At 40.6% G+C, this 24590-nt stretch overlaps 1 protein-coding gene and 2 pseudogenes across 10 annotated transcripts in view; all 3 read right to left on the bottom strand.

The window, feature by feature from the left end:
* Positions 1-24590, bottom strand: part of LOC124986722 (protocadherin gamma-C4) — a 171932-nt gene that overhangs the window by 111981 nt on the left and 35361 nt on the right. Inside the window, exons 1-2 of one of the 10 annotated variants that reach the window (XM_047555372.1) lie at positions 12872-13188; positions 10656-10693 (exon numbers count right to left, since the gene is read on the bottom strand). The exons of 5 other annotated variants lie outside the window; for them this stretch is intronic. In XM_047555372.1, the coding sequence (XP_047411328.1) occupies positions 10656-10693; positions 12872-13079 (246 nt within the window). In that variant the 5' untranslated portion in view covers positions 13080-13188. Of the gene's footprint in view, positions 1-383; positions 2996-4950; positions 7573-10655; positions 13273-24590 lie in introns of those variants that run through there. 4 more of the 10 variants (XM_047555350.1, XM_047555362.1, XM_047555365.1 and 1 more) reach the window with 4 other exon arrangements.
* LOC124986909 (protocadherin gamma-A6-like) lies at positions 16586-19392 on the bottom strand (annotated as a pseudogene).
* Positions 20999-24273, bottom strand: LOC124986908 (protocadherin gamma-B3-like; annotated as a pseudogene).

Raw genomic sequence — 24590 nt, 5'->3', positions numbered from 1 at the left:
AACTGTGTGTACGTGGCTAACTAATTCTTAACTGAATAAGTAATAAATAGGTGTAGTATAGAAGGTTTAAAAAAGTTGAACAATTTGTGAAAGTCTTTTGAAAGCAAATGAAACAACAACCTATGACCATTCAAGTTCACTTTTCTTGTGGTGTTGGGGATAAAAAAACCTGAGGTCTCATATGGGCTAGACAAATACTCTACCACTAAACCATATCTCCAGCCCCAGAATTCAATTTTATAGTATCACCACTAACATACACAAAACTTGGCGGCATGCCTTAAAAATTATTTTCAACCATCTTCACAATGTTTCAAAATGCATACATTTGGATCAAATAAAATTCCTTTGAGGCATAAAAGTAAAAAAAGAACTGAACTCACCTGAGTAAAAGCAGCTTCATCTTTACACTCATGAAAATCTGTGGATGTTAACGAAGAATCATTTTTCTCATAGCTCTCTTGGCTAATGAGCATATCTGCATAGTTTGGCTGAGGAAAGATAACATGGCTTGTTTGAGAGCCTGCAGTGAGGGAGACTTCATGGGAATAGGTCTGAAGAAAAGCTTGTATTCCATCAATGCCCACAAACTGTGAGGGGTGCACACCTGTCAGTGCACCTCCAGAGGCCTGGAGCATGCGAGTCTTTTGCCAACGCTGAAGTCTGAGTGCCAGCAGCACAATGACAAAAGCGAGGAAGACACAGGAGACAACAGCCACTGCCACCACCAGGTGAAGTGTGAGGTCTGAATTATCTGAGACCCCAGGGGTCCTGATGCTGCTCAAGTCTGCCAGGACTTCAGGGATACTGTTGGCCACTGCCACAGTGAGTGTGACTGTGGCTGAGAGAGGAGGCTGGCCATGGTCCTGGACAGTTACTATGAGACTCTGCTTGAATGCATCTCTATCCAGCAGGACCCTTGCTGTGCGCACCTCACCTGTATGAAGCCCCACCAAGAAGAGCCCTGGTTCACTGGCCTTGAGCAGGCGGTAGGACAGCCAGGCATTCTGTCCTGAATCTCTGTCCACTGCTACCACTTTGGTCACCAGGTATCCAGGCTCTGCTGAGCGGGGAGCCAGCTCTACACCAGTGGAGCCATCTGTGGGAAGGGTTGGGTACAAGATCTCAGGTACATTGTCATTCTGGTCCAGCACATATAAGCTCAGGGACACATTGCTGCTAAGTGATGGGTCTCCACTGTCACTGGCAATCACCAGTAACTGCAAGTCTTGGATCTGCTCATAATCAAAGGAGCGCAGTGCATAGAGGACACCAGTGTTGGAGTTGATGGAGACATAGGAGGACAAGGGTGCTCCCTGGATGGTGTCTTCAGTCACGGAGTAAGTGACCTGTGCATTTTCCTGGCTGTCAGGGTCATGTGCAGTCAATGAGAAAATGGAGGCTCCTTTCAGGTTGTTCTCTGGAATATAAGCTGAGTAGGAGGCATGAGGGAAAATGGGTGCATTGTCATTGGTGTCTGCCACAATCAGGGTGATGTAAGTTTCAGTAGACAGAGGTGGGGATCCTAGGTCTGATGCTATCACTGTGATATTGTAGGTAGAATCTTTTTCTCGGTCCAAATACTCCCAAGTAACTAATCTATAATAATTATCTATTGACTTTTCTAATTTAAAAGGTAAACTATCATGTGTGTAACAAACAACTTGACCATTCTTGCCAGAGTCTTGGTCATGCACATTCAAGAAGGCAATTACTGTACCAGGAAGAGAGTTTTCCAATACTGGGTTAAGCAAAGAAGTAATGGTCACTTCAGGTCTATTGTCATTTACATCTTCCACCATAATTAGCACTTTTGTCCTCCCCAGAAGTGCTCCCACATCTTCAGCCTGTATTTCCATTTCATAAAATGAACATTCTTCATAATCTAGACTTTTGGCTACTGATATTTCCCCAGTATTTTCATTAAGCTGGAATATAGGAGATTGTTTTTCATTAATTTTCCGGAATTTATATGCCACTTTTCCGTTGGCTCCCTCATCCGGGTCGCTAGCTCTTACTGTAAGCAACAGGGTGCCTGGCGGCACGTTCTCAAGGACTTTCACTTCGTAAATCGGTTGAGCAAACACCGGGGCATTGTCGTTTGTATCCAACACTGTCACCTGGATGCGCACTGTGCTAGAGCGACGTGGGTCTCCGCCATCTAAGGCGGTGAGTACCAGGTGGTGAACAGCCTCTTCCTCTCGATCCAGGGCGTGCTCCAGCACCAGCTCTGGGTTTAAGGTTCCATCATTTCGCGTCTGCACATCCAGGGAGAAGTGGTGATTGGGACTGAGCTGGTAGCTCTGTAGGGAGTTCACGCCCACATCCGGGTCAATGGCTTCTGGGAGTGGATAACGAGCTCCGGGAGCAGCGATTTCATTAATTTTTACTTCCAGATCGTCAACGTGGAATTTCGGGTTATTATCGTTAATATCAGTTATTTCTATTTCTATCCCAAAGAGTTTCCCCCCATCCTCAATGAGGATGTTAATATTTACAAGACACCGCGCGCTCTGGGCGCAGAGCTCCTCCCGGTCTACCCTACCCGCGGTGACTAAGCTGCCGCTTTGTGGATTCAGAGAGAAAAGCTGCGTCCTACCTCTGGAGACAATTCGGACTCCGCGTTCTGCCAGCTCTCGGGGTTCCAGTCCCAGGTCCTTGGAGATGTTGCCCACAAAAGTACCTTTGTCCATCTCTTCTGGAACCGAGTAGCTAATCAGTCCTGTCCCGAGCTCCCACAATATCGCCAGGAGCGTGCACAGCAGGACCAGCTCGCCCTGTCCTTGGTGATTCTTTGGAATCGCCATTTTTCTTTCGCTACAGGATCCTTTCACAATATTCACAGGGCATATGTATCTTGTTTACCTTTTGGGAGAAGTTGTGGAGATCATAATGCTACAGAAAATTTAGGTAAGCCCTAAATTTAGGGACCGAATTTCGCTGCAGTCCAGCAGTTGTTTTTGGGAGCTGCCAGTCTGTGATGTGTGAGCACGGAGCATGAGATGGTCTTTCTGTTGTATTTCTCTCCCAGTAAGTGAACAGCGGCGCTTGGAGTCCTAAGCAGTTACTGCACTTAGATACATATTACTTAGATGTGTAATAAGGAGAAAAAATACTAGTTGCTCTTTATTACTTTGTTTTGAATTTAGTTAATTTGTCTCTAAATGCATATTTTAAAAGAGATTGTCAAAGAATGTAGGCTGAAGTGGGGGTGAAGGATTTAGAAATTATTAAATGATCGATATTTTCGATTAGCATTATATTAAATCACATTTGCGGAAAACATTCGCTCATCTAAAAAAATACAATTGTTCGCATTGTGTCTTAAGCTTTACTGTAACTGTCTTCAATATATGTTATCCCATAAGTACCAAGTTGTTCGAGAATGACTTAATTTTTAGGCTCAAACAGACCTATTGAAGATTGATTCAGAAGTTGTTTTATTTGGGATAAACAAATTAATCATTATAGTGTATTCCTATCCAGTTGTTGCTTTAAAGTTTTTTTCTAAATGCTATTTTAATTATACATTGATACTGTTTTCAAATTTACATTGTGAAGCTTTATCAGGAAATATTTTTACAATTCATGTTTTATCAGAGATTATATTGTCTTACTGTTTCATTTAAATTATTTATTTTTAATCTTTAAAATTTATATTTTAATTTAAAAAATACTTGAAAAGTAACAATGAATATACAACCAAAAACAAATCTCCGTTCCACCTCTTTCACCAGAGAGATGATTGTTTTAAAGCAGACTAATTTTTAAGATAGACAAATATTCCAAAGTTGGTTTAACCTTATATTATAAAAACAACAATAGAAGGTAAGTAACACATAATCATCACTATGAAGTTGAACAATAAGTGCCACTACAAAAATTCTCTTTCCTTTAGTAGTTTTTAAAGTGACTATTAACTGATATTGTTGCTAAAGGATACTTAACAAATAGTTGAGACAATGCACTATGATCATTCATATATATTTTATATTCACATCGGATTGGCTTACTGCCTAAAAATTTGAAGAATTCAAAGGCACTCATATTCAAAATGTATTAGAATGATTAGAAGATCACTGGGTATATTAGTTTAGGGCTACAAAAATGACAGTTAAGCATTATATAATAGGAGTGTATGAGAGAGGAACAACTGAGGCAGAACACTGTCTTTTCTTTGATGGAAACTACTGAATGTGCTTCAGTATAGATTGGCCCTGACATCCCTATGCTGCAGGTACAGAGAATCTGCTTTTGATAAGCATAACGGACCTCCTGCTAAGTAAATGATTATACATACACACACACAACCACACATACACACTACATAAAATTAAAAGGGGTCTTTGGAATAAAAGCCATTTGACACCTTATTCTAGGAGAAAGTAAACATAAGAAATAAAACAGCAAATACCATAGGAAAGGAAAATATAAAGTAGCGAATAAAATATCTATTTTTCTGAAATTCTTTTGTTTTAAGGTTTATTAAAATGACTACTTTTATCTTTACAGTATGTTCAAGTTAAAATGTATTCATGTATACAATATTAACCTGCAGGAAGAAAAACTTATGGAGAAATCCCATTAACTTCTTAGGAGACAGCTAATAAAGTGTCTTAGGTTTTCACTTGGTAATTAAAACCACAACTCACTGCTTTGTAAATCTGAGCTTGGTAAGACACCTTTAAGCCACATGATTGCTCCTGCTTCATTTATTCTTTGAAGAACTGAATGAGAACTTTGTAACTGACCACACAACTTTTTATTTTTTGGGGGGGCTGTTCTAGAGATTGAACCCAGAACCTCAATGTTAGGCAAATGTTATACTAATTAGCTTCACCCCTGCCTCTCACTACAACTTTCTCACAAGATATGAAAACTGTGTATTTTCCTGTGAACATGGAGAAGTGGTAGAAAATGAGAACAAGGACATGACTGATGGAAGCTTACCTGATGTGTGGTTGACTCACTGGGATTACAAAGTGGAAACAAGGTTCCCGGTGACTCACTGCAGAGTATGTCTTGTCCTGAACTCAGAGGATCACTGCATTGTAGGAAATTAAACTCTGTCTTTCCCGTATGCGCAACGCAGAGATTATAGGAATAAGGCAGAGTTCCCTCGCTGTAGTTGGGCTGAACCACAGGTCCAGACTTGGCGCAAAGACCAGGTTGAAAGCAGTCCCAGGCCCTGTTGCTGGAGGAGTGTCTCAGACGCAGGGCAATAGCCAGAATCACTGCCAGTAGGAAGAGCACTGAGATCAAGGCCAAGGCCACCACCAGGTAGAACTGCAGCTCCGCCTGGGGGTCAGAGGACACAGGGCGGTCACTGAGGTCAGGCAGTGCCTCCTGCAGGCTGTCGGCAAAGACCAGGTGCAGCGTGGCCGTGGCCGAGAGAGGCGGTTGGCCACCATCACGCACAGCGACCAGCAGGCGCTGGCGGGCCGCGTCCCTGTCGCCCAAGGAGCGAGCCGTGCGCACCTCGCCTGTGCGCAGCCCCAGGCTGAAGAGCCCGGGATCGCTGGCTTGCAGCACATGGTAGGACAACCAGGCATTGTGTCCCGAGTCAGCGTCCACCGCCACCACCTTGGTGACCAGGTAGCCGGGCTCCGCGGCTCGCGGCACAGTGTCGAAGAGCGCTGAGCCGTCGGGCGCCAGCGCGGGGTACAGCACCCGCGGGGCATTGTCGTTGCGGTCGCCTACCAACACGCGCAGGCTCACGTTGGAGGTGAGCGCGGGCGAGCCGTGGTCGCGAGCCTGCAGAGTCAGCTCAAAGGAACGTAGCTGCTCGTGGTCGAAGGCTCGCTGCGCGAACACCACGCCGCTCTGTTCGCTCACAGACACGTAGGACGACAGCGTTCGAGGCTCGAGGTCGCTTGCCACGATGGAGTAGGAGACTTGGCCGTTGGGCCCCAAGTCTGGGTCGGAGGCGCTAACTTGAGCGATGGAGGCTCCAGGAGGGTTGTTTTCGGCTATATAGACTACATAGGAGTCCTGGTGGAAAACTGGAGCATTGTCGTTTACATCACCAATGTGGAGGGTGACACTTGAGCTGGAAGAGAGAGGTGGCTTACCCCGGTCAGTGGCTGTGACGGTTATGTTGTATTCTGGGTTCTTCTCCCGGTCTAGAACCCTGTCCGTTACTAATTTATACGTGTTTCTTGAAGAAGTGAGTATTTTAAATGGAGTATCACCTTCTAATTTACAAATAACTTCTCCATTGTGACCAGAGTCCTTGTCACGGATTTTTAGCAAAGCAACGAGTGTTCCTAACTCAGAGTCCTCCATAATCAGGTTGGGTAGAGATTGGAATATCACTTCTGGGATGTTGTCGTTTTCATCTAGAACTTCTATCTCCACTGTACATTGTGCAATCATTCCTCCACCATCCTTTGCTTCCAAAACAAAGGAATATTCTTTGATCACTTCAAAGTCTAATGTATTTAGAATAATAATTTCCCCAGTATTGGAATTCAGGTCAAACTCAGGGATCAGGCCAGCTTCGCTGAAAGAGAAAGTGATCTCAGCATTGACACCTTCATCCTGGTCAGTAGCAGTCACCCGAAGCACAGTGGTTCCTGGGCGAACGTTTTCTGGGAGGCTCACCCTATATATCTCTTGGCTGAACACCGGAGGGTTATCATTGGCATCAGTCACTAGGATCTGTATCTGTGCAGTGCTGCTGAGGGGTGGATCCCCGAGGTCCAAGGCAGTCAAGGTCAAGTGGTAGGATTTCTGCTTTTCCCGGTCTAAAGGTGTCTTCAATATCATCTCAGGGTATTTACTGCCATCTGATTTCTCTTTACTCACGAGTGAGAAATAATCATTGGGACTAAGTTGGTAATTCTGTAGTGCATTGGTACCAATGTCTGCATCATGGGCAGATCCTAATATATATCGTGTGCCTGGCTGAGCAGACTCACTTATTTGCAGATCAAAGATATTGTGCGCAAATTTTGGCGCGTGGTCATTGATGTCCTCGATCTCCACACTCACGTGGTAAAAGTTCAATGGATTTTCAGCAACAGCCTCAAAATCCAGAGCACAAGCTGGCTGCTTCCCACATATCTGCTCCCTGTCTAGCCTGCCGCTCACAAGCAACTCCCCGGTCTCTGAGCTCACACTGAAGTAAGACTTCTCCGAACTGATACGCAGTTTTCGAGTCGGTAACTCCAGAACACGGAACCCCAGGTCCTTGGCGAGATTCCCCACGACCGAGCCCATGGGCATTTCCTCGGGAATCCTGTAGCGGATCTGCTCAGAGAGCGCCCGGCAGAACAAAGACAGTAGGAAGGGAAGAAGCACTGGCCGCCTATCAGTCTGTCCCCTCTCCGCAGCGCTGCTCCCCATCCCTCTTGTTCCCCTCAGCTTGCTCACCAGTCAGGAGACTCGGGATTACAAGTGATCTCCGTACTGCAGATATTCGGAGCTCCGAAAGGACTCTTAATTCCAGTTCCAGTCCAGGAAAAGATTCTTCTTTTCCGTAGGAAGCAGCGGTGTAATGGCTCACACTGGAGAGTCACATAGGGCTGTTCTGGAAAGCGCGCTGCGGTTGCGCGAGAAGATCGTGAGCGCCAAGCTCTCCTCTTTGGACAACAGCGGCGCCCAGAGTCCACAGTAGTTAACTGCAGCCTCTGCTGTTTCACTTTAACCAGTAGGATTAATTGTGTGTCTAACTGACACTCCTTAGGTTGGTGTATATATTTAACATAATGTTTTCAACGATAATCTCAGACATGCTTTATCTCATATTTTCAGGGTTTTACGAAAATCACGTAGATCTAGTACATAAATATTTATCTGTGGATATAACTATTCCCCAACATTCAAATATGCGTTTAGTGATATTAAAGATGACTGCAACAGACTTGGCATAAACCATCACAGAGTAAAGTTGTTTTACATACTTATTCAGCAGTAAATAGTGGATAATGTTCTCCTTTTCTTTGCTCCTAAGGTTGTAATCCACTTTTCTAGTTACTTCAAGATGGTTAGTTTTTTTTTTTTCAAAGAACATTAATAATGTTGAAATTTGTTTTAAAGAAGAGGAAATTTGTATTTATCTTCCAATACATCTAAAGGAGTTTCAGTGATTTCCTTTAGAGTAATATTACCTGATTCTCATTTCTACTATCTCAAGAAAAGAAATGGAGGTTGTCTAAATGTTAGCCTATTCTTTTTCTATTATACAATCATTCTCCTTGTCAAAAAATATAGTATCAATATTCAAAGATACCAGGGAAATAATATATCGATATTTTTGTAGCACTGGGGATTGACCCAATGCTAGGCAAGCACTTTACCACTGAGATACATCCCCAGACCTTGGAGATAATATTTTGCCTTGTGACATGAAATTATTGAGATCTATTATACTCCAGCACTGATCTCCACATCTGAACTTATTTTACTACTGATGATGACCTCAGAATTTGAAGGAAACAGTCTGAAAAGTTTGCTCTGTGAATTTAGTGATGATTTCTCCCCTTTATTAAAAGTCATTTTTAAGCATCTAATTTTGATCAGGAAATTTTCTTTTCAAAATGCATAATAACCATATTTCTGCCAGAGAACGTTTCCTCACACAATATCAGTATGTTCCTTTGTAAGTGATTGTACATTGAACTCCACAGAATAAATGAAATATTCTTTCATTCTGTTGCAATTCTCTTATATGCAAAATACTACAAGGTACAACATACAACACTAGAAAAATCCTTTAAATGAACATTCAGAAGATCCCTGGAATCAAGATTATCTTGTTATTCACCTCTTACAGATGATAACCATCTGAAGTATTAAACTTTATGAAAATGCTATTCTAAAGAATATGGAAATAGTCCCAGATTGAGTTGTTTCTAGCTGCAATTTTCAGCAGACCCAATATATAAAATTGACTACTATTCTACAGTTTGAGTGCATGAGATGGTTGTTTTGTAGAGCCAGTTTCTCCAATCTCCCACTTGGACAGCCCACAGACATACTTCACATGGATATACCACTAAAATGGCACGTTGGAATTCTATGTTAAAGTTCATAACTGCCTACTTCATAAATGCCAGTTATAAGATTGAAATGACATTTTGTTTGACATTTTATTGGTTTTGGTCAATGACCTTTAGTTTGGCAGTAGACACTGTGTCTGTCTTATATTAGATGTTAATGAAGATTGACACATTTTATCATTTAGGTGTCAATCTCCCTTTCTAGTAGCATCCACACTTTGTTAGATTATTATATATACATATATATATATATATTTTTTTTTGAGGTACTGGGGATCGAACTCAGGGCCTTGTGCTTGCAAGGCAAGCACTCTACCAGCTGAGCTATCTCCCCAGCCCAGATTATTATATTTTAAATAGTTGAGGAAGCAATCACAATTTTCAGTGCCACCAAGCAGAAGCAGGACACAGGAAAAAAGTTTCAGACCTGAAAATCCTTGAGAACCTTTTAGAGACTTGAATCATAAAGAGAATCCTTAAAAGGCAACTGAAATGTGTTGTACTCTTCCTAACCTAGCATGCAGAGAAAGACTCAATAATTCATTCTCTTTTATAAAGCACATGAGTTAAGAAGCTGGCGGGACTGCAAATTGGTGTAACCACTCTGGAAAGCAGTATTGAGATTCCTCAGAAAACGTGGAATGGAACCACCATTTGACCCAATTATCTCACCCCTTGATTTATTTTCAAAGGATTTAAAATCAGCATACTACAGTGACACAGCCACATCAATGTTTATAGAAACTAAATTCACAATAGCTAAGCTATAGAAACAACCTAGGTGCTCTTCAACAAATGAATGAATAAAGAAAATGTGGTATATATTCACAATGGAGTATTATTTAGTCATAAAGAAGAATGATTTATGATATTTGCCAGCAAATGGATGAATCTGGAGACTATCATGCTAAGTGAAATAAGCCAGTCCCCAAAAAACCAAAGGTTGAATGTTTTCTCTGATATATAGAAGCTAACCCACCATAAGAAGGGGGCGAGGGGAAGAAAAGAAGTTCAGTAGATTAGACAGTGGGGGACAGAGGAAGGCAGGGGGATAGAAAAAGGAAAGACAGTAGAATGAATTTGACATTATTTTCCCATGTAATGTATGAAGACAACAGTGAATCCCACCATCATGTACATCTATAAGAATTGGATTACAACTAGAATAAGATATATTCCATGCTTGCATAATTATACAAAAAGGATTCTGCTTTCATTTATAACTAAAAAGAACCAGTAAACAAAAATTTTGTATTACAAAGAAGCAAGGGGAAAAAAGCCAAGTGTCGATGCTGGGGATGTAGCTCAGTAGTATAGCACTTGCTTAACATGAGCAAGGCCCTGGATTCGATCCCCAGCACTGAAAAAAAATGAAATATGCTTGCAAGAAAACCAAATGGAAATTAGGTGGAAGGTAAAAAATATGATAGCCTATTTATTCACAATCCTGTACAAAGTTTTCACTACCTTTCAAATAGGTACCATAATCTATGTGTTCTATATTAAATTATCACCAGTGAAATAAACCAGTATAAACTTTTTGCCTCCTAAAGTTTTCTTAACCCTTATCTTCAAAATACTTGTTTTGAAAAATAGGAACATCTCTTGCAAGATGTAATCCTCATGGAAATAAAAATAAAGAACTGAACTCACCTGATTCCTTGGGACTTCACCCTTACATTCATGAAAATCTATGGATGTTAACAAAGAATCATTTTTCTCACAGCTTTCCTGGCTGATGAGTGTGTCCACATAGTTGGGCTGGGGGAAGATAATGTGGCTCTTCCGAGAATCTGATGTGAGGGAGATCTCATGGGAATAGGTCTGGAGAAAGGTGCGCACCCCATCCATGCCCACAAAGTGTGAGGCAGGCACATCCTCCAACCTACCACTTGTGCCCCGGAGCAAGCGTGACTTATGCCAGTGCTGCAGTCTGAGTAGAAGCAGCACAATAACGAAGACAAGGAAAACACAGGAGACGGTGGCCACTGCTACCACCAAGTAGAGTGTGAGGTCTGAATCATTGGGGTCCACAGGCATCCCGTTGCTGCCAAATTCTGCCAGGACATCTGGTATGCTGTCAGCCACAGCCACAGTGAATGTGACAGTGGCTGAGAGAGGGGGTTGGCCATGGTCCTGGACAGCCACCACCAGGCTCTGTCTGAGTGTGTCTCTGTCCAGAAGGGCCCGTGCTGTGCGTACCTCACCAGTATGCAGCCCCACAGAGAAAAGCCCTGGGTCACTGGCCTTGAGCAGGTGGTAGGACAGCCAAGCATTCTGGCCTGAGTCTTTGTCTACTGCCACCACTTTGGTCACTAGATAACCAGGCTCTGCAGAGCGGGGTGCCAACTCCACCCCAGTGGACCCATCTGTGGGGAGAGTGGGATACAGAATCTCAGGCACATTGTCATTCTGATCCAAGACAAACAAGTTCAATGAGACCTTGCTGCTGAGAGGTGGGTCCCCACTGTCATGTGCAGTCACTCTCAGTTGCAGGTTGCGAAACTGCTCATAGTCAAAGGATTGAAGTGCATACAGAACACCAGTGTCAGAGTTGATGGAGATATAGGAGGACAGTGATGTCTCCTGGGTGGCGTCCTCATCTAAGGAATAAGTGATCTGGGCATTCTTGTCACTATCAGGGTCATATGCAGTCACTGAGAAGATGGAAGCACCTCTGGGGTTGTTCTCAGGGATGTAGATGGAGTAAGAAGAGTGAGGGAACGTGGGCGGGTTGTCATTGGTGTCTGCCACATGTATGGAGATGTGAGTTTCTGTGGACAGAGGAGGAGTTCCACCATCTGTAGCTTTCAGTGTGATGTTGTACACAGAGAGTTTTTCCCGGTCCAGGTTTTCTGCTGTGACCAATCTATAATAATTATCTATTGATATTTCTAATTTAAAAGGCAGATTTTCTGGAAGAGTGCAAGTCACCTCTCCATTTTCCCCAGAATCTCTGTCTTGGAGGTAGAAAAGAGCAATTACTGTCCCAGGAGGTGTGTCTTCAGGGATTGAGTTGCTTATGGACATCACAGTCACTTCTGGAGCATTGTCATTCACATCTAAAATTGTGATTAATACTTTCGCCTTTGTCAGACTACCAGGACCATCCTGAGCCTGAACTTCAATTTCATAGAAGCTAGATTCTTCATAATCCAGGCTTTCTAAAGTTGATAATTCTCCTGTAAGGGAGTTCAGATGGAATATTTGTAGAAGTTTTGGAGTTATTTTTCGAAAAGAATATGTCACTTCTCCATTGACTCCCTCATCTGGGTCGACTGCATTTACCGTGAGAAGTGTTGTGCCCACTGGCATGTTCTCAGGTACAGCCACTTGGTACTGGGGTAGAGAGAAGACTGGTGTGTGATCATTCACATCAACTACTGTCACTTGGATATGCAGGATGCCAGATAAAGGTGGGTCTCCACCATCATAGGCTGTGAGGACCAGGTGGTGAATCATCTCTTCTTCTCTGTCCAGCACCTGTTCCAGCACCAGTTCTGGGTACTTAATTCCATCGTCTCCATTTTGCACAACCAGGGAGAAGTGGCGATTGGGGCTGAGCTGGTATTTCTGGAGGGAGTTTGTGCCCACATCTGGATCTCCAGCCTCGTTTAGTGGAAACCGCATTCCAGGAACTGTATTCTCCATTATTTTTACGTTTATTTCTTTCGTCAAGAATCTGGGAGCATTGTCATTAACATCCAATATTTCCACTTCTATAGGGTAAAGATTCATTTTGTCCTCCATCAGAATGTTAAAACTCACCAGACACCGCGCGCTCTGGGCGCAGAGCTCCTCCCGGTCTATCCTGCCTGCGGTGACCAAGCTGCCGCTTCGCGGGTTCAGAGAGAAAAGCTGCCTCTTACCTTTGGAAACGATTCGGAATCCTCGCTCCGCCAGCTCCTGGGGTTCCAGACCCAGGTCCTTTGCTATATGACCCACGAAAGACCCTTCATCTGTCTCCTCTGTCACGGAGTAAAGAATTTGTCCTGCCCAGGCTTCCCACCAGGTCCCCAAAAATATGGAAAGAAGGACGAATCCTCTGTAGTTCTCGCCCCTCTGCGGAGCCGCCATGTCGTCCTGCTGGTCTTGCTTAGACCCTGAGGCGTCTCGGAATGAGCTGCTGAGTGCAGGTGTTCCTGCGTGGACCCCTCTGTATTCCGAAGGGAGGCCCAGAACCCAGGGGCAGAGAGGCTCGACTTTGGCGCAGCTTGAAAGAGGGCTTGTTTTAATCTGACGGATTTTTGTGTATGTGCTGTAAAACTCGGTGGTGCCTGTCGGATTTCATCGCACCCTTTTCTCCTGGTTGGTGAACAGCGGCGCTCAGAGTCCTTACTAAGTTATTGCATCATATTGAAGCAAAATAAACTGGTTTTACAGAAAGTAAGTTTCATCCCTCAAAATTTCCCTTTTTACTTGTATCATCACTCCGAATACCTCTGATATACTTTAAAAATCCATTTTAAGACACTGATTAATGCAACAGTGTTCACGAATGGGTATTTGTTAATTACAGATACATTTTTTGAACCTCTTTTGTCTTCCAACTTTTGAAGTTACTTTTTGGCACTCACACTTTATTGCACATAGAAAAAATTCAACCATTGCAGTTAAAAAAGTAAAAGTTTGATATAATATTTGTGTATATTCAATATATTTATCTATATATGTGTATGTATATTTCCTAAAAAGGCTTCATTAACTCTAGTGTTCAAGATTTCTAAGTTATTCCACAACATAAAATTAAATATTAAAGATCTCTTCTGGACAATCAAAATACATTTAATAAATATAACATAAACTAAATAGATCAAATCAAGATAATTTTATAGTTTTAAAGACACTATGTTATAGATAAAGTTATTGGGAAGAATCTGACCTTCACTTTTTTTTAACTTGTATTTAAAATTTCTATGGAAAGTCTACAGATTTTTCCAGACATGGAATTATCTTCTTTCTTTTCTTTATGAGACTTTTTCTATTGAAGAAGCTTTTGTTTAGTTAGAATTCTGATTAGTTTATTGCCAAGCAAAGATGTATTTTCTCATGATTCTTTCTGAGTTTTACTTCCTCCCTTTAAAAAATGTCATCTCAACATAAGTTTTATCAGACTGGAATATTTTTCCACAGATGATAAAAGAGATCAATAATTTGATAGACATATCCCCCCAAGCTTGAAAATTCAGTATATGCTGAAAATCTCTGACAGCCTATCTTAGTAGTGATGATCTGTTTGGTGGGTAGTTCAAATAGTCTTAATTAGTAAATTTCATGGTTTCCAGAATGTTTAGCAATTGATCACTTTATATGTGACCCATGAATGACTAAATGAATGAATGACTATTGTAAGAGTAGAATCTAATTTTTTTTTTGATTACTGAAATGTTTTGTTTAAATGAAATGATAACAGGTAACTCAGGTAAAAAAAAATAAAATAAGTCAGTCTACTACCCATGTAACTCAGCTAGCTTTACCTATAATGACAGATGGTCAAGATGTAGTTAAATCACCAAAAACTGGTGATACAGTAAAACATCATTCATATTTTCAGAGTATAAAAAACCAAATCATCAAATTTGTATAAGATCATCTGACTCCACATGACTAATACCCAAGATTCCATTTGTTTAAAATTACAATTTACTCTTAATTTATTTGGCACCAGGGATTGAACCCTGAGGGGCTTAACCACTGAGCCACATCCCCAACTCTTTATATATTTTATTTAGACACAGGGTCTCACAATTGCCTTCTTGAAGTTGCTGAGGCTGGCTTTGAACTCATGAGTCACTGGGACTACAGGATTTACCTGGCCAACTTTACTCTTAAATTCTGATCAAACACATCAAAGGATCATATCACAAATGTCCAAACAAATCAGATTTGAAAATGTATGGAATCTCTTGGTTAGCCATATACATTTGGAAACTTGAAATAAACAATTGTATAATAATTGCAGAAATGCAAATATCACAATATTGATTTAGAAAAGATGTATTACTTTTATCATTTTATTTAAAAGACCAACTCAATGTGTGTGTGTGTGTGTGTGTGTGTGTGCTTTGCAATTGTGGAATTTGAACCTAGGGCCTTGTACATGTTAGGCAAGTACTCTGTCACTGATCTATAACCTCAAGTCCCCAATGTTATCTTTATGAAGATCAGCAAACTCAGACTACAAATGAAGTTCTTATAGATTTTCAATTAACTTCTTGATTATTTTTCTCTGTATTCCAAATTTAGATGCATAAGTGGTCAATCCTCTCTATTATCAGATCATAGAATCATGTAACTCAAGATTGTAAAAAAAACTTTGCTGTAATGTAATTCTACAACTCACCAAATTATAGAATTCCTTATACTTCATTAATTCCAGGACCATCAATTTACTTTTGAAGACTGCCAAAAATAGAATCTCCTATCTCCTTAGCAATCCTTTTCCTGTTAGAACAACTCTGACAATTAAAAACTTTGCTATGTTATTACCACACCATAATTTCACTGGCATATTTTGGTCATAATGAATAAGACTAATCATTCCTCTACATGATAATCCCCTTTCCTTCAAATATGAGTTCCTGTATAACAGAAGTTCTGTTTTATATTTGGGTTAAAAAAGCTATTATATAAATTTTTATTTGATCCTTATTAATCCTTCATTCTTCCATTCACCAGTCAGTCCTCTATCTTTACAGATATTTCCTATAAGTGGTCACTACAGAGCCTCCACTAAAAATCATTTTCACTATTAAATATTAAACACACAATATGCAGAAAACATTGTGGTGGTTGCACAGCACCAGTGCTTATTTTTAATAATCCAATAATTATAAAAATGGAGATGTCAATAAATACTTATTCAATATTCTGCTTCATAGTTTGAAATTTTTCATAAATTTTTAATTTTTAAATTTTAGTTTAATTAAATTTTAGTGTTAAGCATTAAGACTATAGAGATTTTGACTGGACAAAATGAATGGGAGATATAGTCTAGGACTATTATTCAGGCCTTTTAAAACCAAAGAGCAGGTATTCTTTGCTACAGGCATCGGTGATTCTTATTTTTTTTAAAGAATAATTTTTAATTCCTAAGGAGTAAAACAGGAAAATCTTTCATACAATGAAATCGCCATCATTTTAGAAAACACTTACAATTATTTAGTAACATTGAGGAAACACAAAGACCTTTTTTGGGGGGATACTGGGGATTGAACCTGGGACACTTTACCAGTGAGCTACATCCCCAGCCCTTTTTATTTTTTTATTTTGTAACAGGGTCTCACTAGGTTTCTTAGAATCTTCTTAAGTTGTTGAGCTGGTCTAGAACTTGTGATCTTCTTGCCTCAGCCTCCTGAGTTGCTGGAATTATAGGTGTGCTCTATTGCACCTGGCTACTAAGATCTTAATATTATTTAACAGAGGCTGTAATTCAGTTTTTTTAATATCAGAAGAAGAAAGGATTTCACAAATGTCACATAATAGGAACAAAACTAAGATGTGAGATGTACGAAATCAAAGGCACAGCTTTCCTAAAAAAGAAGGGTTAAAAAACAAACTAAAGTGTGCATTAAGTTTTTAAAATCAAATTCAAGAAAACCAAGATTGAAAAGATTGATTTATATAAAAGAAAAACATCAGAATTACATGATTTGCTACAAAAGACTAAGAGAACAGCACGGATCAAATCATTTTAAAAATTTCTGTTAAATAAAAAAGAATAAAAACCATAACCTCAACTGAACAAGGGGATCCTCCTCTTTACAAAATCCTGAATCTTTCTGTATCAAAAGAAGTTCATTTTTCACAAAACTCTCCTGACTCATGAGCATGTGAGCATAGTTGGGCTGGGGGAAGATGATGTGGCTCCTTGAGTCCAAGGTGAGTGAGATCTCATTAGAATATGTCTTTGGGAAAGTCTGTACCCTGTCCATACCCACAAAGTGCGAGGTGGGTACACTTGACAAACCCCCATTTGCAGACTTCAGAAAGCTTGGTTTGTGCCAGTTTCGCAGACTGAGCACCAGGAGCACCGTAACAAAGGCAAAGAAGATGCGGGAAACAGCAGCTACTGCCACTATTAGGTAGAGCGTGAGGACAGAGATTTCAGAGTCATGCGGGGGCTTGAAGTGGCTCAAATCAGGGATACTGTTGGCCACCACCCCAGTGAGTGTGACTGTGGCCAAAGAGGAGGATGACCATGGTCCTGGACTGCCACCACAAGACTCTGCTTGAGTGAATCTCTGTCTAGCAGGGCCCTTGCTGTTCACACCTCGCCTGTGTGCAGTCCCACTGAGAAGAGTCCTGGCTCACTGGCCTTGAGCAGGCAGTAAGACAGCCAGGCATTCTGACCTGAATCTCTGTCCACTGCCACCACTTTGGTCACCAGATAACCAGGCTTTGCAGAGCTGGGGAGTCAACTCTAGCCCAGTGGAGCCATCAGTAGGGAGGAGAGGATACAAGATCTCAGGCACATTGTCATTCTAATCCAGCACCAGCAGGTTCAATGATGCATTGCTACTGAGTGGCGGGTTCCCATTGTTGCTGGCTATCACCAGTACCTGGATGTCTCTAAAATGTTCACAAAGGAGCACTGTGCATACAGGACACCAGTGCTGGAGTTGATTGAGGGGTAGGAAGACAGAGATGCCCCCTGGAGGATGTCCTCAGTTAGGGAGTAGGCAACTTGGGCATTCTCTTCACTGTCAGGGTCCAGTGCATTCACAGAGAAGATGGAAGCACCTCTGGGATTGTTCTCAGTGACAGAGTAGGATGAATGGGAGAAAATGGGTGGGTTGTCATTATTGTCTGCCACTTGTAGGGAGATGAGCTTTTCTGTAGACAGAGGGAGTATTCTTTTGTCTGTAGCTATCACAGTGATGTTGTACAAGGACACCTGTTCCCCATCTAGAACTGCATTTGTCACTAATCGATAATAATCATCTACTGATTTTCCAATTCAAATGGGAGACTTTTAACAATGGAACATGTTACCAGGCCATTGAGTCCAGAATCTCGATCACACACTTGAAAAAGAGCAATTACTGTTCCTGGAGGTGCATTTTCAGTGATTGTTCTGCTTCCAGATGTAATAACCACTTCTGGTACATTATCATTCACATTCAAGATGGTTATTAAGACTTTGCTCTGTCTTGAAGACCTGGCTGATCCCGGGCTTCAACATTCAGTTCATAAAAGCTATATTCCTCATAGTCATGAGTTGCAGAAGTTGAAATTTCTCCAGTTAAAACATTCAAGCAGAAAATCCGTGTGATCTTCTCTGTGATCTTCACAAGGAATATGTAATTTGGGCATGGATTCCTTCATCCTGATCAGTGGCATTTACCAACAACACTGGTGTGCCTACAGGCAGATTTTCAGGAACACTTATGTAGTAGATGGGCTGAGTAAACACTGGAGCATTGTCATTCACATCTAGGACGGTTACCACAATTGGTGCCATACCTGATGGGACAGGGTTACCACCATCCATGGCAGTAAGGATCAGGTGGTGAATGCCTTCTCCCTCCATCCAGGGCATACTCCAGCACCAGCTCTGGGTACTTGGGTCCATGGGCTTGGCTTTGCACATCCACTGAAAAGTGTCTATTGCTGCTGAGCTTGAAGTTCTGAAGTAAGTTTATTCCCACATCAGGATCATAGACCTCCATTAGTAAAGAGCGAGAAGATGGAACTATGTTTTCAAGAATTTTCACTTCCAATTCTTCCCTTAAGAATTGGGATGCATTATCATTAATGTCCACTATTTTCACTTCCACAAATAAAGATTCAGTTTATCCTGGATAAGGATGTTAAACTTTATCAGACACCACGTGCTCTGAGCACAGAGCTCCTCCCAATCTATCCTTCCCTTGTGACCAAGCTGCCCCTTCATGGGTTCAGAGAGAAAAGCTGCATGCTACCTCTGGAGACAATGCTGACTCTATGCTCCATGAGCTCTTGGGGCTCCAATTCCAGGTCCTTGGTGACATTGCCAACGAAGGAACCTTTATCTAGCTCCTTGGGAATAGAGTAGTGGATCTGTGGAATCCCAGCTCCACAGAGCAACCACAGGAAAGTGAAGAGCAGGAGCAGGAGCAGCAGGTCACAGTGCTGGCACCTCTGCAGAGCTGCTATGACTAGCTCTATGGACTTCTCTGGGATTATGAGTAGGAAGAAGAGCGTTCCTCAGAAACAGAGGTCAAGGTTCTTAAACAAGCCATGACCACTAGCGAACCATTTAAGGACAGAATTTCTGCACACTTTTGGTGTCTGATCTGTTTTGTGGTTCAAGGATGTAACCCGAGTTCGCATTGATTTTCTTGTCCAGGTTGGTGAACAGCGACACTGAGTCCCAATTTAATATCACACTGTTTTGTGAAACTACCATACCAAGGATTTTATTTATATTAAATCTGTGGAGATAACATTCATATTACTCTCTCCACGAGAGTGAAGCATTTAGAAGAATAAAAGATTTGATTTTGAATAATTTTAAATGTTTTCTGGAATGTGTTATTCATTTTTGTGAAAATATCTCTTAGGAGCTTGGAGAACAGAAATATTGCACTTTTCTGTAACCTTTGAATTATTGCACTACTCCACCATTTTCATTTGTCTTCAGTTTCAATAAAAACACCAAAAATCATAAACACATTTTTGAAACAATCTACTATAGCAGCAATTACAGAATTGTCATTGTTAACTAATTATTTATTTGCAGTACTGGAGATTGAACCCAGGGGCACTTTACCACTGAGCTACATCCCAGTCCCATTATTATTATTATTATTATTATTATTATTATTATTATTATTATATTTTGATACAGGGGTCTGGAAAGTTGCTGGGACTGGCTTTGAACTTTTCATTCTCCTATATCAGTTTACCAGGTTCTTGAGATAACATACATGGCCACTGCATCCAACCTTATTTTAATTTTTTGTTTCCAATGTTGGGGTGAACTCAGGACCCCTCATCTAACCCTGAGCAACAACCCAGCTCTTGGTTGCCATTTTTAGATATACTTGTCTTTTTTTTTTTTTTTTCTTTTTCGTAGTGGAGACTGAACAGGGGGCTATGATTTACCACCGAACTGTATTCCCAGACTATTTTCTTTTTAATTTTGAGACAGGGTCTTGATAAGTTGCTGAGGTTGGCTTCTAATTTGCAATTCTTCTGCTTCAGTCTCCCAAGTAGCTGGGATTACAGGCATGCACCACCACATTTGGCTCATTAGCAGTTTCTACTAACATATAGGTTGTGAACTGATATAGGATACATCTGTGTATGCCTTTAAAAACATGCAAAGTAAGCAAAATATCAATGCTACCTAAAATACATTTTAATATGTTTATTATATTACATATATTTTAGGATTACTTATGGGAAGTAAGTCACTGAACTGTGTAGAGTTGTGTTTATTTAAAGATAATGTCTCATAATGACAGTGTGAGACACTACTTTATTAAAACTGTTTCTGATTATATTGTTTTAGAATTCAAAATTTTAAGACCACAACAAAGATACTTTTTTCCCTGGTACTGGGAATTGAACACAGGCTGCTCTATGACTGAGCTACATCCCCAGTCATTTAAATTTGTTTTTAAATGTTTGAGATGCAGTTTTACTACATTGCCCAGGCTGGCCTTAAACTTGAGATCTTCCTGCCTCAGTCCTCTAGTAGCTGGAATTACAGGTATATGCCACCATGCCCAGAGCTTAGGGAGACTTTCCAGGAAAGAACAACTGCAGCACAGATAAGCCTACAAAGAATTTCCTAGCGTCATGTCTAGAAAAATTAATAAAACCCAACAAAATCAGGGTACATTTAACCTTTATACCTTTTATCTCTAATGAGTTGAAACTTAATTATAGTCACAGATGGATGAAAGACTGAAGAAACTCACCTGTTGCAAATGGATCAAACTGGAAATCATGTTGGGATTGTCCTTATTAAAACTGTCAAACCAAGAGCCTTTTTTATCACACAGCTATTATGGTGTAGCATTTTCAAGTTTTATATTGAGAAATTTAAACTCAGTCTTTGAAGACTGTGAGGCAGCACAGAGATTGTAGAAATAAGGCAAAGTCCCTTTCTTGTAGGTGGGGAGAATCTCCAGTACAGCCTTTGAGCAGAGACCAGGTTGAAAGCAGCCCCCACCAGTAGCGTTAGAGGAGGGTAGTAGTTGCAAGGTGATGTCCAGAATCACTGTCAGGAGAAAGAGCATTGAGATCAAGGCTAATGCCACCACCAGGTAGAACTGCAGCTCACCCTGGGAGTCAGAGGGCACAGGATGGTCGCTGAGTTCTGGTAGTGCCTCCTGTAGACTGTCAGCAAAGGTCAGGAGCAGGGTGGCAGTGGCCAAAAGAGGTGGTTAACCACCATCAAGCACAGTGACTAGTAGGTGCTGGCAGGTCACGTCCTTGTCGCTTAAGGCACACGCTGTGTACACCTCACCTGTGTGGCCTGCGGCACATGGTAGGATAGCCAGGCATTGTGTCCTGAGTCAGTGTCTTCCTTGGTGACCAGGTAGCAGGCCTTCGTGGCTTGCAGCACAGTGTTGAAGAGTGCTGAGCTGTCAGGCACCAGTGTCAGGTATAGTACCCATGGAGCATTGTGGTGGTCAATACACTCAGGCTCATGTTGGTGGTGAGTGTGGGTAAGCTGTGGTCATGAGCCTGCAGAGTCAGCTCAAAGGAGCATAGCTGCTCATGGTTGAAGGCTCAGTGTGTGAACACCACTGGCTCTGTTCGCTCACAGACATGTAGGATAACAATGCCCAAGGCTCCAAGTCACTGGCCATGATGGAGTAGAAGACTTGGCCATTGGGCTCTAGGTCTGGGTTGAAGGCACTAACTTGAGCAGTGGAGGCCCCAGGAGGGTTGTTTTAGGCTATATAGACTAACTAGGAACCTGGTAGAGAACTAGAGCATTATTGTTGATGTCAGTGATGTATAGGGTAAAACTTGTGCTGTAGGAGAGGGGCAGATTGCCTTTGTAGGTGGCTACAATAATGACTTTGTATTCTGGGATCTCCTCCCTGTCCAGGGAACTATCTGTCACCAACCTATATATGTGTTTTGTATCTTAAACTAATGGAAATTTCCCTTTTAGTTGGCGGAGGATTTTCTCATTAAATCCAGAATCTAGATCACAACATTGAGCACAGCAACAGTGATCCCCAGCCCAGCATCTTTTTCTATATGTTAGGATTCAGAAGCCAGAGTAATCTCCAGGGCATTGTCATTTTCATCCAAAATATCTATTTGTAATTTACAGTGTGCAGTGTGACTCCCACCATCTTTTGTTTCTACCCCAAGCGTGTAGCTCCCTCTTCAAAGTCCAGTCTTCCAGTGGTGGTGAGTTCCCCTATTTTGCCATCTAACTTGTCTCACTGCTTTACCAATATTGATAAAGGAGTAGGTGATCTTGGCATTGTCACCCTCATCTGAATCAGTGGCCAACACTGTTAGGAAGGAGAAGCCAGTAGGGAGGTTCTCTGATGGATATCTTCACAGCAGGAAGTTGATGTGAGACTACACTTGAACATTTGAAATATTAAATGTGGCTGTCATTCCTCTGAACTTGATCTTTATCCATCCAAATGAAATGTGTTTTACTCATCAGAGAACAGAGATAAACTTGCTCAAGTTGTTAGCATCATCATAATTTTAGCTTCCATATTCATAAAATGGTCACAATAATGTCTTCCCTGTTTACCTTAGTAGAACTGAGGACTCAATAAAATAGCAAATAGAAAAGCAAACAAAAGGAAATGTTGGTGACTGCAGAAGATGTAGTATAAAAACTGTTGAAGCATCAACATGATGTGTATTGTTATTTCAAGTACTAAATCTTGTAGCTCTTAGTTTTGTACTATATTTCACTTTCTGAAAATATTACCTTTATTATTTTACCCCCAAAAGAATTGATAGGTAAGCAAGAGGCTTATAATTTTTATAAAGTAGAAATAGAGTAATAGTGTTAAAGTGTCTACTTTTAATTAAAAGAGTATGATTGAAAAACTCATAAGTGATGTTTTTCAATACTACATTATAATTGTCCTCAATTGTACTGTTTCTTTCCAAATGATGAATTTAAAAATGGTGAGTTGCTTGGATTTGGGGGAGGGTGAAGTATGAGTCCTTATACTTTTCTCAAGTATAATCCAAGGAAAGACATTTATGTTGTCTATTTTTCCTTTGTTCTCCAGGTTATTATATGATGATCTCAACATTTTTCATTGACATTCTTCCTTTGTCAATAAGAATACCAATTTCTGGGTTCTGACGGTGTCTTACAGTTTTAACTCCATTTCAAAACTAGAAAGTCCTCATAAAGTATCTAACCTACATACTATATTGTTACTCTAAAACTTGTCAGATGTGTAGCAATATGAAGTCATCTTATAAGGGAAAAACTTTAAAGCATGTTCAACTTCTCATTGTACAGCTATTCACTGGCATCTTTATGCAAACATAAAAAACATTACTAGAGATGTAGCTCTGTGGTAGAGTACTTGCTTAGCAGGAGGAAGGCTTTGCATTTGATCCCCAAACCACTAAAAATATATACTCAATAAAAACAACCTGCTTCAAAACAGCCAAGCAAAATGACTTTCCACCATTGTATGAACACTTCAATTAGCACAGGAAATTTATCTTTTCAGAGCACATATAAAATTAAAGATTCAACTATTTGAAAGTGTATATATATATATATATATATATATATATATATACACACACAATACATATACTGAGTGTTGCAGCAAGCATTTTATAATGCAAAGACTATTGGTAGGTTAGTGAGATTTAAAAGACATTTTTCTATTGCACACAAAAGTTAACTCAGGATACATACCCAAATCTATAACTTTTTCTTTAAAAAGTAATGGAAAAGTGAGTTTCCATGTAGGAGCAATTGATGTCAGCATCTATCATATAGACCTTTTGTTATTTTTTGGATGCATTCACTAACTATTCAGTGATTCTGCACATTTTACATTGAGGTTAGGATTGTCCATATATACATATAATTGGATGTCATTTAAATAAAGGCTTAAAAATAAAAATCAAGTGGTTCTAGTTTTCTAAATGTGTCAATAAATTTTTCCAATGGTTGAGTAACATAATCTATATTCACCCTCTAATATTCACCTACTAATTTTCTTCCATTTATTAATAATTTGCCACTGGTGTTCAAAGTGTGGGATGTATAAAATTTGAAAGATTTAAAATCTTCCAGTAAGAAGTACCTGAAAATCATTTTCAGCAAAGAAATGGCAGAAAATGAATCAAATCAAGTAGTTGTATTTCTTCCCTTATATGACCCATGCTCATGAATTTGAAGCTCATAGACTAGCATTTTCACTAAGAAAAATCTATTAAGATGAATACATTCCTCAGAAATAAATTTTATAATTTCAAGGTATCCTTATGTTGCATTGATTTTTCAAATAGAAACCTTAGACTCTTGTAATAAAGCAGAATTGTGCCAACACATATAGAAATGCAAGCATATTAGCAGATATTGATTCTGATAAGTGGCTACCCGTAACCAGTGATGCCAAGCGTATGACATAG

This window comes from Sciurus carolinensis, chromosome 6 (genome assembly GCF_902686445.1).
Source record: "Sciurus carolinensis chromosome 6, mSciCar1.2, whole genome shotgun sequence".
Classification (NCBI taxonomy): Eukaryota; Metazoa; Chordata; class Mammalia; order Rodentia; family Sciuridae; genus Sciurus; species Sciurus carolinensis.
The sequence above is the reverse complement of the archived record's forward strand: the minus strand, read 5'-3'. Positions and strand labels throughout refer to the sequence as shown.